This window comes from Aricia agestis, chromosome 5 (genome assembly GCF_905147365.1).
Source record: "Aricia agestis chromosome 5, ilAriAges1.1, whole genome shotgun sequence".
Classification (NCBI taxonomy): Eukaryota; Metazoa; Arthropoda; class Insecta; order Lepidoptera; family Lycaenidae; genus Aricia; species Aricia agestis.
This window is the reverse complement of record NC_056410.1, coordinates 1,869,467-1,883,667: the sequence shown is the minus strand read 5'-3', so window position 1 is coordinate 1,883,667 and position 14,201 is coordinate 1,869,467. Positions and strand designations below refer to the sequence as shown.

The 14,201-nt window shown below is 41.5% G+C and overlaps 1 protein-coding gene across 7 annotated transcripts in view; it reads left to right on the top strand.

Moving 5' to 3' along the window:
• Window positions 1–14,201, top strand: part of LOC121727329 (mitogen-activated protein kinase-binding protein 1) — a 98,830-nt gene that overhangs the window by 37,677 nt on the left and 46,952 nt on the right. For 3 of the 7 annotated variants that reach the window (XM_042115100.1, XM_042115098.1, XM_042115099.1), the window contains exon 2: window positions 12,089–12,333. The exons of the other annotated variants lie outside the window; for them this stretch is intronic. In XM_042115100.1, the coding sequence (XP_041971034.1) occupies window positions 12,265–12,333 (69 nt within the window). In that variant the 5' untranslated portion in view covers window positions 12,089–12,264. The remainder of the gene's footprint in view (window positions 1–12,088; window positions 12,334–14,201) is intronic. 7 annotated transcript variants of the gene reach the window in all.

The following is a 14,201-nucleotide window of genomic DNA, read 5'->3' as shown; positions in this document are numbered from 1 at the left end:
TGCTCAATTTACTTTGATGTTAGCTTTAAATTTTAATTATGTGCGTTGAATTTTGCCTATAATAATATGTATATAATTTTTGCAAACAGTCTGCGGTGTACAGCCTATAAGCAGTCAAGTTGCCATTTATAGTGCACAGTGTTTTGCCGCAGCAACGTAAAAGGGCAGCACAACTGTGATTGTATACGCGTTTCCGCCTCCAACGGCGCTGCTTCCGGCGTACGGTGTGCAAAAACATTCAAAAGTAGAATATTTACGAACACACACTAATTGTGCCATAATTATATTTTTGCCAATTACAAACGCAGGTACATAATATTTTAATTTTATTAGCCTTTATCAGTATAAAGCCTCACTGCAAGGTCTTTCCATGGAAGATCGATTCAGCTTTTTAAAATCGAAAAAAGCTATGAATCTAAAGGTGACGTTCCCATCTTCGCGGCAAGCGACCATGACAGACAAAAATTAAAATTAAATGCCACTTTATAAGTTATAAAATAGGCTACAGGTTTCATTTTCTACCGACATTGGTCTAGCGACCCATGCCGCCGCTGCTTTTGAACTGACGTAGAGCAAAAAGCAAAAACCTGTGAAAATTTTTGGCGATTGCATTCGCTTGCCGCCTTGATCGAAACGGTACCATAAGAGAGAAATGAACGTGACGTTGTCGAATACTTATTAATGTGAAATCAATCAAAAAATCTAAAAAATATCTATGGTAATTACTAATTACCAACTGTCGAATTTTTTTCCTACAAAAATATATATTTTCAATAACTTTACGGCAACTCACCCCTATACTGCTGGAACTATGCAGTACCTATATAGGTACTGCATAGTTCCAGCAGACAATTTAATTAACCTTAGGAACAGTCTTCTCGGTGAAAAGAAATAACTGTTTGTGTAATTCAACAGAAAAAAATACCTAAATTAGTTCACAGTAGACAATTCGTAAATCATAACGAGGTAGGCCCGTTTCAAATACATGAAAATTGTAAAATTTTTCTTTTTTAGCGACGAATGACGATAAATTTTTTGTTTTTGTGAGTACTCGATTATTTTGCCGACGGTATCTAGTCTGCTGTTATTTCTAGGTAAATATAACGGCACTTTTTATTTCGTTTCCGACCTAACTCAAAAGAACGAGTGAATGAAGACTTATTGTTTTCGTCAGTTTCCTACATACTATATTTAGACTGTACTGTTAAACGGTATTTAAATATAACCAATGGTATTCGATACTAGATGGCACAGTGAATTTTTCATAATTTCCCTCCTAAATACTCCTAATATAAACCTTCCCCGGACTTACACGAATATTTCAAGACTAAAATTGGCCGAATCGGTTCAGCTGTTCTCGAGTTTTAGCGAGACTAACAAACATTTATTTTTATTTATTTATAGATTTTTGACTAACTCACATGTGTAATTACATGTGAGTTAGTCAAAAATCTATTTAAAAATATATAGATATTATAATATATTAAAAACTATCAAAAATAATATCGAATAACGTTTTTTAAGCTTGTGTGTCAATTTTTTTTAATAAATAAAAAAGTATCTACCAACTTCAGCACCACGTATTGCAAGGATGCTGGCTTGGTGAATGTGGATTCGGAGTACAATAAACGAATAAAGTCAAAAGTTTGTCAAGAATCAAGATTAATACCTAAACCATTAACTAATACATCCGTTTAGATTCCAAATTGATATCGACGCTAAAACAGTTGATACTTTCAATTAAATGTAATCAACTTTCGATCTCGACCGTTGTGTAACAGCAGCTATAGATTGTTTTAGCGATGTTATTGACCTGCAGAAGGTATGATCATTTATATCTCGAGAGGTAATCTGTACGAGAAATAAACTATTCATTATATATGATATTGTTACGTGCTAGGGTTCGAGGATTTGGAGAGAAAGACCTGGTGACTCTCTTGAAGACTTTATTAACACTGCACTAAACACTAGGTCACAACACTTAGCACTAAGTCCAAACACTAATCACTAGGTCCAATCACTAAGCACTATCACTGTCCTAGGTCGTAGCCAAGTCGCAGGTTTCACTGGTTCACTCACTATTGATCACTTGATGTCGCCTTGAAGATCGCTCTGATTGAACTGAATTGCCGGGCCTGCCTTGCGGCTCTTTTTATATGGCGAGACGAATTCCAGAAATTTCCCGATTCACGTAAACAAGTAAACAACCGTGGGAAATTTCTAGTAGCCTCGGGCATGTGCCACAATAAAACTGCCGTCCTTGCGATAAGTGCAGTAAGTTGAATTTAATTTAGACCTTATGGACTCAGTCATAAGGTCTAAATTCAAACACGCTAACAAATAAAGGGTAAACACGTAAACAAACATTGGACCTTTTTAGAAGGTTCGAGTATGTACTTGCGCACCACGTGTCCGTATACCATGTACCGTAACACTACTCCCCTCTTAGAGATGCTCGTCCCGAGCATCATTGTTACTGCCATGGTATCGCGCCAGACGGTCTATGTGTACCACTTTGAATGTCCCTCTTGGTTGCTTTTGAATCCTGTAAGTCACATCGTTCAATCGGGTAACCACTTTGTATGGGCCGTCCCACTTGGTCTGCAACTTTGGAGATTTGCCTTTTCGGCGAGTTGGGTTATGCAGCCACACCAGTGACCCTTCTTCGAAGCCGCTTGTATTCGATTTCCGGTCGTATCTGGTCTTCATGTTCTCACTTGACTGCAACCCATTTTCCCGAACCATGGCGTGTATATAGCGCATCTTTTCCCTTAAATCGCAGATATAATCTGGTACGGTCGTTGGTTCTTCCGGTGATCCTCCTGTCAAGAGGTCTACTAGTACTCGCAGTTCTCTACCGTAATTGACATACGCCGGGGTAGCTTTTATGCTCTCATGCTCGGCGGTACGGTACGACAGAAGGAAGAGCGGTATATACTTGTCCCAGTCCTTTTGTTTGTCATCTACCAATTTCGCCAAATGCCTCTCAAGGGTCTGGTTAAATCTCTCAACCATTCCATCAGACTGTGGATGGTACGCGGTGGTCCTAGTTTTATGCATTCCCAAAATTCTGCACACTTCCTGGAAGACCTGCGATTCGAAATTCCTGCCCTGATCGGAATGGATTTCTAGAGGCACACCAAAGCGAGATATTACTTCTTCGACTAGCTTAGAAGCAACTGTTGTAGCTTCCTGGTTTGGTATGGCGAACACTTCGGGCCATTTGGTGAAGTAATCCATGACAACCATGAAATACTTGTTTCCTGATTCCGTTACAGGAAATGGCCCAGCTACGTCAACTGCGATTCGTTCCCACGGTGCGCCAACGTTATACAAGCGCAGGCTCCCACGGCTCCTTGTCTGTGGTCCCTTCACTGCAGCGCAAGTAGTGCATTTGCGGCACCAATCCTGTACATCGTCTCGACAATGCAACCAGTAGAATCGTTCTCGCACTTTTGTTAACGTCCTCTTTACTCCTAGATGACCTCCTGATACGCCATCATGCATTTCACGGAGAACATCCGGTACTCTCGTTCTTGGGACAACTATCTGAAGATGGAACTCTCTGCCGTTGGTCTTCTCCCATTTCCGGTAGAGTATTCCGTTTTGAAGTATCAGACTGTCCCATTGCGCCCAGTACGCCTTAGTGACAGCGCCAGTGGGTGCTACCTCACTCCAGATTGGTTTTTCATCACGCCGTTTCTTCCATGTGATGATGTGCCGAAGGTCGTCATCTGTTTCTTGAGCCTCCCTCATAGCATCATTCTCCCATGGGCCCAAAGGACTTGTTTTCGTTAACTTTAATGTTACTTCATTAGATTCCTGCTTAACACAATGTTTGCAGTCTTCTGAACACGGCCTTCGTGAGAGTGCGTCGGCATTCCCATGCGACTTTCCGCTGCGGTGTTCCGTCTTGAAGTCATACTCCTGGAGTTGTTCTATCCATCGAGCTACTTGGCCTTCTGGGTTCTTGAATTGTAGTAGCCACTTCAAGGCTGCGTGATCAGTTCGCAGTAGAAACTGTCTGCCGATGAGATACTTGCTGAAATGTTGTAGCGTCTTTACGACAGCCAAGAGTTCTCTTCTTGTCACACAGTAGTTTCTCTCTGGCTTAGATAAAGATTTGCTGAAATATGCAATTACAACTTCTCTTTCACCCTGTTTTTGAGATAACACCCCTCCAATGGCCGTGTTGCTTGCGTCCGTGTCGACTATAAACTGACCTTCAGGTTGTGGATACCCCAGGATTGGTGTTTCACACAGATGTTTCTTTAGTTTCTGAAAAGAATCTTCGGAAGTCTCGTCCCAAATAAACTGTCGTTTATCTTCTGTCAGCCGATGTAATGGCTTGGCTATCTCAGAGAATCCCTTAACAAAACGCCTGTAGTAGGAGCATAGGCCGAGAAATGCCCGCACTTCGGTTTTGTTCTTAGGGGTTGGCCAATTTTGGACTGCTTCTAGTTTCTCCGGGTCCGTCTGAATTCCATCACTGGAGATAACATGGCCGAGATAGTTCACCTTACTCCTGAATAAACGACACTTCTTCGGATTCAACTTTAACTTGGCCCCCTCTATTTTGGCGAAAACTCGTTCTAAGTTTCGCAAATGGTCCTCGAAGTCGCGGCCAACAATGATGACGTCGTCCAAATAGACTAAGCAAGCCTCTCCAACTAAGCCTGCCAGTACACACTCCATGAGTCGCTCAAATGTGGCAGGTGCGTTGCACAATCCAAAGGGCATGACGTTAAACTGCCATAGACCTTTACCGGTGGAGAACGCTGTCTTCTCCTTGTCTTTTGGATGAATTTCCACTTGCCAGTATCCAGATTTCAGGTCCAGGGTCGAGAACCATTTCATGCCACTCAAGGTATCCAGAGTGTCGTCGATTCGAGGTAATGGATAGCTGTCCTTCTTAGTGACATCATTGAGACGTCTGTAGTCCACACAAAATCTTGTGCTGCCATCTTTCTTCTTCACTAATACAACCGGTGAGCACCACGGACTTGCAGATGGTTCAATTATCTTATTCCTTCTCATGTCCTCCAAAAGGCCTTCAACTTCTTTTTCCTTTGCAATGGGTATTCGTCTTGCTCGTTGACGAATTGGGTTCTCGCTTCCGGTATCTATCCTGTGCTGAACCATCGACGTTCTTCCAAGGTCGCCTTCCTGACTGGAGAAGATTTTCGCGTGGCGTTGTAAAAACTTCTTAGCTTTCATGCTCTGCGAATAAGTCAGATTACTCTTGCAGTCATCGAGTAGCTCAGTCACTATTCCATAGTTGCTGGTGTTTGCTGAGTCTGAGCCTGTGATCGAACTACATTTTCTCATCCAGACAACTTCCTCGCACTTTCCAATGACGTCACCTTTGTTCAAGCAGATCTCGCGATCACCAAGATTCAAAACCCTGACCACAGCGTTACTGCTACCACTAACAAGGGTTCTCGCCGTCATTAGTTTTTGCGCTGATATCTTGGTAGGTAAGTCTTCGATCAACACGCATCTATTTAACTTCTTTTTTCCAGCTGGCGGTAGTTTCACCAGCACTCTAGCTTCCGCTCGTCCAGGTATTATGACTTTCTTTACACATTCAACTTTCCCGCAAGCGCCTCCAAGGATGAAAATTTCTTCTTCGCCACACTTGAACACTCCGTCGGCGACATTAATTCTGCAGTTGTGCTTCTTCATGAAATCCAAACCCAAGATGCAATCATCCATAATCTCAGCCACGATAACGTCATGAGGGTATGAGGATCCCCCTACATTAATCGTAACTGATATTTCTCCCAGGACGGGTATTGGCTGACCGGAGGCAGTAAGGAGCCGACAGTTAATTCTCCTCTCATGTCTTCTTGCGGCTTTTACCAGATTTGGGTTCACAATCGTTCTAGAGGCTCCTGTGTCTAGAGTCATTTTGCAATCCGTCCTGTTAATAGTCCCCTGAATCACAAGACTGTTCCCGCTGCATGCTTGGGAGATAACAGTTATCGGGGCTTTCTCCGTGTCAGCCAGCACTCGCCCCTTAGTCCTGGCTTTTATTCGTTTCCCTGATCCCGGGCAGGGAACGAGGCCCCTTGCTTTTGCAGCTCCTCCATTTGTTCCAGACGTTCCTCGAGCATTTTCATCCTTGCCATTTGGGTCTCTTTCTGCGGGCAGTTAAGCTGAAGATGGCCCCTCTCGCCGCACTTGTAGCACATGGCTCCAGAACTTCTCTTCGTAGGAGCCTTAACCTCCTTGACTTCCTCAGAGACCTCGCGGATCTTATATGTCTGCCGTATGTCACGCCGAACAGCCTCGACCTCTAAAGCATGCGCCAATGCTTCCTTAAGCGAGGTGTGGTGACGAAGCCTCACTGCAGCTCTGACCTCCAGATCCCTGATTCCGTCGACAAATGCTTGCACAATATTGGAGTCGACCATCTTGGCGTCAGCTCCTGGGTGTGCCTTCTTGACGAGTTTTTCAATTTCCAACGCCCATTGTTGTAGTCCTTCTCCTGGGCGTTGGACTCTGTCACGCAGTTGGGCACGGAACACGTGCTCCAGGTGTCGCTCCCCGTATCTGGATTCAAGTGCCTCCATCAGGTCTTGAAACCCATTTCCTGTATGCGCTTCTAGGACCGACAAAGCTTGCCCTCTGAGCGCAACAGTGAGAGCGGTCAGGCGTTGTTCATCATTCCATCCGTTGGCAGAAGCAACAGTCTGGAATTGCTGACGATAAGCATTCCAAGAAGTAGTGCCGTCGTATGGTGGCACTTTAACTCTTGGTCCATGTGCCACTCCAGAATTTCCACTACACGTCGCGACTCCTGTGGTTTCCAGGCGCACTACTTTTTTCTGTAGTTCAGTGAGGCCGGTTTTCACATTTTCCACATCCACTCCCAACCCGGTAACGCGTTCGTCCATTACGTCGACGTCTTTACGAAGCTTAGTCACCGTGTCACTAACATCCTTTATAGCCAAAAGCGCTTTTTCTTGGAGGTCCTTTTGTTGCTCTTGTGACTCCTGCAAAGCGCCGAGTTTGCGTTCTTGTAACTCTTGCAAAGCGCCGAGCTTGCGATCATGTGACTCTTGTGACTCTTGCAACGCGCTGAGCTTACGGTCTTGTGCCTCTTGCAAAGCACCGAGCTTGCGGTCTTGTGCCTCTTGCAAAGCACCGAGGTTGCGGTCTTGTGCCTCTTGCAAAGCACCGAGCTTGCGGTCTTGTGCCTCTTGCAAAGCCTGAATCAACTCAATTATGCTTTCCAATTGAAGAGCCATTTGAGGGGCTGCAGAAGCTACGGGCGAGTCAAGGTGGGTAGAGCCAGTGGTCGTGTCTCGGTGGGCTGGGCCAGTGGGCGTGGCCAGAGTGGGCGTGGCCTGGTGGGCGGAGCCAGTGGGCGTGGCCACGCCCAAAGTGGGCGGAGCCTGGGGAGCGTGGCCTGTGGGCGGGTCCCGGTGGGCGGAGCCAGTGGGCGGGGCGTCACCCAAAGTGGGCGGAGCCTGGTGGGCGTGGTCAGTGGGCGGAGCCTGGTGGGTGGGGCCAGTGGGTGGGGCCTGTCCCTCAGTGGGCGGAGCTTGGCCCCCAGTGGGTGTGGTCTCCGCAACTCCTCTCTCGGAGTCAATGGCAGCAGCTCGCTGCGCCCTTGTCCTGACACTCCCCTTGAAGTCCTCTCTCGGAGTCAATGGCATCTCCAAATCCCACTTCTGACACCAATTGTTACGTGCTAGGGTTCGAGGATTTGGAGAGAAAGACCTGGTGACTCTCTTGAAGACTTTATTAACACTGCACTAAACACTAGGTCACAACACTTAGCACTAAGTCCAAACACTAATCACTAGGTCCAATCACTAAGCACTATCACTGTCCTAGGTCGTAGCCAAGTCGCAGGTTTCACTGGTTCACTCACTATTGATCACTTGATGTCGCCTTGAAGATCGCTCTGATTGAACTGAATTGCCGGGCCTGCCTTGCGGCTCTTTTTATATGGCGAGACGAATTCCAGAAATTTCCCGATTCACGTAAACAAGTAAACAACCGTGGGAAATTTCTAGTAGCCTCGGGCATGTGCCACAATAAAACTGCCGTCCTTGCGATAAGTGCAGTAAGTTGAATTTAATTTAGACCTTATGGACTCAGTCATAAGGTCTAAATTCAAACACGCTAACAAATAAAGGGTAAACACGTAAACAAACATTGGACCTTTTTAGAAGGTTCGAGTATGTACTTGCGCACCACGTGTCCGTATACCATGTACCGTAACAATATCATATAAAAATAAAACAGACTCATGTCTAGTAGGTATAATACACTTTCCAAGCCTGGCATTTAATTTACAATCCTCAGTCTATAATAGTGGACAATGGAATTGATTTTCGTACCCGCAGGTCATGTCTAGGGCTAATGGAAAATGTCACTTTGTGGTCATAACGATTAAGCTCACTAAGTTGAGCTTAGCCGTTATTACGCTTTAAAGCTTACGCTCTAAGGCTTACGCTCTAAGGAAGGTAGTAGCAAATATTTGTCGAGGTAATTGTATCCGGGCGGGTCGGAGGTCGCCGCGGTCGCGACATCGGTAAATGTCACTCGCTCGCAGGCAGTCGTGACGAACGGACGTTCCGATAATGGGAATAGAAAGTCTCGTTATGCCATACACTGATTGTGATATGCGACATGTCTAGTTTGGATGTGATTGATTCGGGCTGTTGTATCTGGTTTAACCCTAACTGCAGCACAATCATGACTTAAATTATGTTGTCTAATAAACTTAGTACAATAATAAATTAAGCAGAGTTAAAAGCTTTTTAGGCTTCCGTACCCAAAGGGTGAAAATGGGACCCTTTTCATGAGACTTCGTCTGTCTGTCTCCAGGCTGTATCTCAAGAACTGAAATTTTTACAGATTGTGTATATCTGTTGCCGATATAACAACAAATACTAAAAACAAAATAAAATTAATATTTAAATTTCGATATCAATAATGGCAATAGGTATGCACTTAATGTTTTCACAAAGGCCTTAATTATATGTCTACTTCAATATTTAAGAATAATATTAAAACAAAGAAAAAATTAAGGGGGGCTCCCATACAAAAACACAATCTTTCGCCTATTTTTCCTCTATAACGGTAGGGAACCCTTCGTGCGCGAGTCCGACTCGCACTTGGCCGATAATTCGTATTCTATATTCAAAAGGTGATACATAAAATTAATAATCCTATTATTATGGCCTAAAGTTAATCTGTCAGGCACATAATATTATTCTCATTACTTTTTGCGCAATTGGAATGTTCAGATAGTGAGTTTATTCGAGACTTGGGAGCACCTATGTCAAAACGTTAATATCGGAGTGTAAAAAATAAATTGTGCCATTTATAAGGCGTGGCCGGGCCTCGTTTTCGTGACTATTGGCAACTGGCAAGTCGTGATAGAACTCACTGCGAACAGTATCGAAGTTGCGAAACACAAATTGGTACATTTCATTCTTAAGCATACCTATGTAATATGTATGCTTAAAACTTGTCAGATCACAAGTATGAGCTAAAAATATAGGCATTTTGTATGTTAATCAGATGGTTGCAACTTACAAGTTCTGAAGAAAAATATTATATACAATACATCAGTATGCCACTCCTTTAAAGTTTTAGTTTCTTTAAAACCAACTACATAGTTTCATTGACATTAGTGGGTCAGGGGAGGTCTCTTAAACTATATTTGCGAAGAATGCAAAAATGTAGTGCATTTCGTCCTTTTCATAGCATTTGAAACCTTTCAAATGCTTCAGTTGAGAACTGCACTATAGCAGGCCTTTGCCGGCACCCGGCATTGTTTCTGTTTAGAAAATATTTTTCTTGCACAAGTCCTTACTCCTTACTATTGTAAAACGGTATACCTCTATTGTTATGTAAGAATTGTCAAGAGTTTAGGAGTAAGTGAAATAATATTTTATGAATACGCCACCATCATTTCCAAAGATTGTGCCTATGTTTGAAGCCTACTGTACAAATAAAACATACCATTCCTCCTCAACTTCCCGTCCCTCAAATCCCCATCCCCGGCAGCCATCACGGTGCATTATAATATGACTGGTAGAAAGCTGTTCAATTAAACGGAGAGAGATTTAGCTCGAGAAAGTGGGCAGGTGGTAGGGTGGAACCTACAGCCTTCCGTCTAAAGTGCCTGACACACGTACGACCTTAAAGTACGCGGGTTTTAAGTTTGCGAACTTACTCAGCTCGCGTCGGTGATAGACGTACGAACTTTAAGTACGCGGGTTTTAAGTCCGCGAACTTACTCGGCTCGCGTCGGTGACACACGAGTACACTGGGTTACCATGTCGTCGACGGAATAAGCTTTGTGTTATTTAAGAATAATATCATATTACGTTTTAAAAACTAATAAGAAAAAACTAAATCGAAAAGTTTAAGTGTATAAGTACGTACATATTTTTCACGCGTCTAGTAATGGCTACCTAGTCGCTTCAGCATGGATATCAAAAATTATAGGGCCTTCTGTGTTCTGAAAGAAGCGGCTAACCATACATTACTTCACACAAATTTTGATTTTTTAAAATCTTTTCCTCGATATGACCCCTACCCCCTTTAGCTGTTATTTTATATGTGGATGACCCCTAACATGGATTTAAGCCATTTGGGGCTCGAAGTTCGAACGTCACTTCTATTGCATTATGGATCAAGACGATTTTACACATATTTTTTAATATTTAATTATTTATGTAACTGCCATATATGGCAATACCAATATAGTTATTAGGTACGGATATATATATCCGTCAGCAAGCCTTCCCTAAAAACCGATAACGGGGCGTCCACAAATTACGTGAGGTGTTTACGGGGTCGATTCAAATCTCATCTAATCTCACGTTGCACGTTGGGGAGAGGGGGGGGGGGGGGGGGTCTCGGCAATACTCACGTAATTTTTTTCTCGACAAAATAATACTATTTTGGTCCATTTCATCCAGATTGTACGTATGCTTAAGATTTATTCGTAAGCGTAATCGTTATATACGATTAAGATCATTCACAAATTCGTTCGAAAGAAAATCTAGTACTGCCTGTCAAACCAAACGTTTACATAAGAAACCCACATATTGAACAATCTCACGTGAGATTTGTGGAGGGGAGGGGGGTTGAATAAAATCTCGCGAAATCTCACTAGGGAGTGAGGGGGTCAAAAAATTAAAAAAAAAAACACCTCACGTAATTTATGGACGCCCCCTAGTTGTATGTGGGCGCAATGCAAAAAGTGTTAATTTCCTCCAACCTTGGTCAATGTTAACGCGACCACTAGGAAGTGTTACGTATGTAAAGTAAAATTGATTTAATATGTTTTACTTATCAGAAATACTGTTATAATAGAAATACAATTAGGTTAGTACTTAGTTAACACTTATCATAATAATTATTGATTTCTTCATTTGCAGCTATTAAAAATCATTAAAATGTGATAAGTGATAACTGTTTCTCAATTAACTTTTTACAATTAACTTTTAACTTACTCTAGAAGGTTTTTTACTAGAGAAGTGAACACGATTTATCGATAAATTAATATGTCGAATATCGATGAAATTCTAGACGTTCATTGTAGATGTCAATAATAAGGGTAATGTTCTGTTTGTGTTATGTTTTTAACGAGTATTTTTATTACCAACACACTATACGTGACCTTTGTATTCTGCGTAATCGTCACGATTTACTTATTTCGAGTAATAAAATGGGGTTCTTTAAAACATGTAGGGTTTTCCGTTTTGAGGTTATTGTGTTTTCTTACGAAATTACAAAGCAGTTTCTACAATGTGAATGTGTTTTGTATTTTTGTTGTATGCGATAAGAATTTATTTTCGCAGAATTGCGAATGAAATTACTACAAAAATGTAGGTTAGCTATATAAAAGTTACAATAATAATTTGTTTAGTCATCAGTCAGTCTAAGTCCGTTTAACGAACCGACATCGTGTCTTGGACAGTTTAATTGAACTTGCTGAAAGCTTAAAACTGACAACTCCAATGGGTATAGCGAACATATTATAGCCATCAGGTTGCATCAAAAGTCAAAACGCATCTTCGAGACACTAATTTAAATATATCCCGTGTTGTAGATAGTGTATGCGTCAAAAAGTTGTAGTGCAATATCGAGACGCGCACGCTAGTGAAGTGACAGTGATATCGACCGAGACTGTCGAAATTGGAACGTATCGCATTCGATACATCGATAGTTTCGACGCACGGCAATCGGTGTGGCGGTGAATATATTTTATGACACTAAAATGCGAACATGGCGTTCATTGGGCCGAGGAACAGCGCGCCAGTCATTAAGGACAGCCTGCACTTGCCGGCGTACGAGGTGAGTTTTTATCGATAAAACATCGAGACATCGTTACGATTAATTACATTTTTTATGGAAAGTCGATAACTAAGCCTGCTTTCAGTGAATAGTGGGTTATTAAAACTAACGTCTGATGGCCTACCAAGATATTGTCAACGACAGTAATTAACACGTACATACATCAGAATAAAACTTAACCCATAATTTAACATAGGTAATTAATTTAATTGTTATTCTTTATTTGATAGGTATTTAATATCCATATTATGTCAAAAAAAAACATAAGTTTCATCTCTACATCATAATACATACGTCATACAGGCAACATAGTATGTTTTCTATAGCCTGTAAATTGTTATTGGTTACTAAACTAGCTATGCTATGGCATATATGTATTATAGTTATTGGTTGTTACTTTACTTGTTATGTACAAAGTTCATAGTTTTGATAAAGGTTTCTTTATTGTGATTGGATGTTGCAGAAGCACTGACATAACTATTGCTTTATGTGAATAAGTATAAGCTAGAAAGTTTGAATATTACAAGTTAATGTACCATGTTCCGCATAATGTATAGCAATTTGAGCGTTATAAAATAATATTATGTCATAATAAGTAGTGCGCATAAATATCAATCTGGTTGAATCACATTCAGTTTTGATACAGACTTCTGCCACCCACGTGGCCGTCAATTGATACATACGGACAATTTTCTTATTTCACGCTTATGACCTCATTTCTAACCGTAACCGCTCTGACCTTGGGGCCAACAGCATTTGGATGATTGCATTCTTAGTTACGATTCTAATGCGTTAAATTCTCGCTTTATTATAAACGAGTTTGGCGTGTGCTTCGGAATACCCCACTTCCGGAAAATATTTCTATATGCACGTCATACGAGTTAAAAGCAGTTTTTCTGAGATTGTTACCTTTAGTGGGTAAAAAAGAAATAATTGTGATTAGGGTGTGTACTTGTTAATAATTACTCTCCAGACTCAATTAGATTCAATATCGATAAACATTAGGCACATCACTTTTTGCAATGTACTTAATTTGTAATCTTCGTAATAATTATTGTTGAGTCTTGACATTATGGCTTTAATATCATTCGATAATTGGACTGATGTAATGGTTCTAACGTCCTCTATTACGCGTGGAAACCACACACCGGCCTTGTATTCTTCGGTGCCTCCGCATTACGCTATGGTAACATACTGATCATCTACTTGACCAATTAGATCATAGAAGCTGAGAGTTTTGGGATGTATAGGAGCAATCTTTACATTCAAATAATATTTGGTAATTACGAACCCACCGAAAACTCATATCCATCCCTCGGTAGCAGATACCGTACGTCAAGGGGAAATTCACATTTGTACACAAGGGAAATTTGTCCACTGCGGATGAGCACATATTGCTGACAAGTTGATGGTTCTAGAAGGCAACTAATATGGTGTCTGAATTGGCTCTGTGACGTACACGAAGGTATTGAATATTGATCAGCTGTCGCCTGATGTATCCGCGGTGGTTTATTGTCCATTGAATTCTGACGTGCTTGTTTAATAACATGATACATCCAAGCAACAAGTTTTTAAAAAGAGTTAAACCGTTAGTCTATAGAATTACACCTTTAAATCTAGAGTATAGGAAGTACGACATCGAATCTTAGAAGATAAATAATTAACTTAATCCATATTAGCGGAATTGTGCGTAGCTAATTACAATCAACGTTAATCGTAATATTAAAATATTTAAAATGAACAAGTAACAAATTACACATAGTTTTGAGTAGCAAAAAGTCATACAAAAAATTATAATTGATCGCTGCTTTACCAGCAAAAAATAAGCATAATTGCTTGTCATTATACGGGCTTTAAGATAATATTAA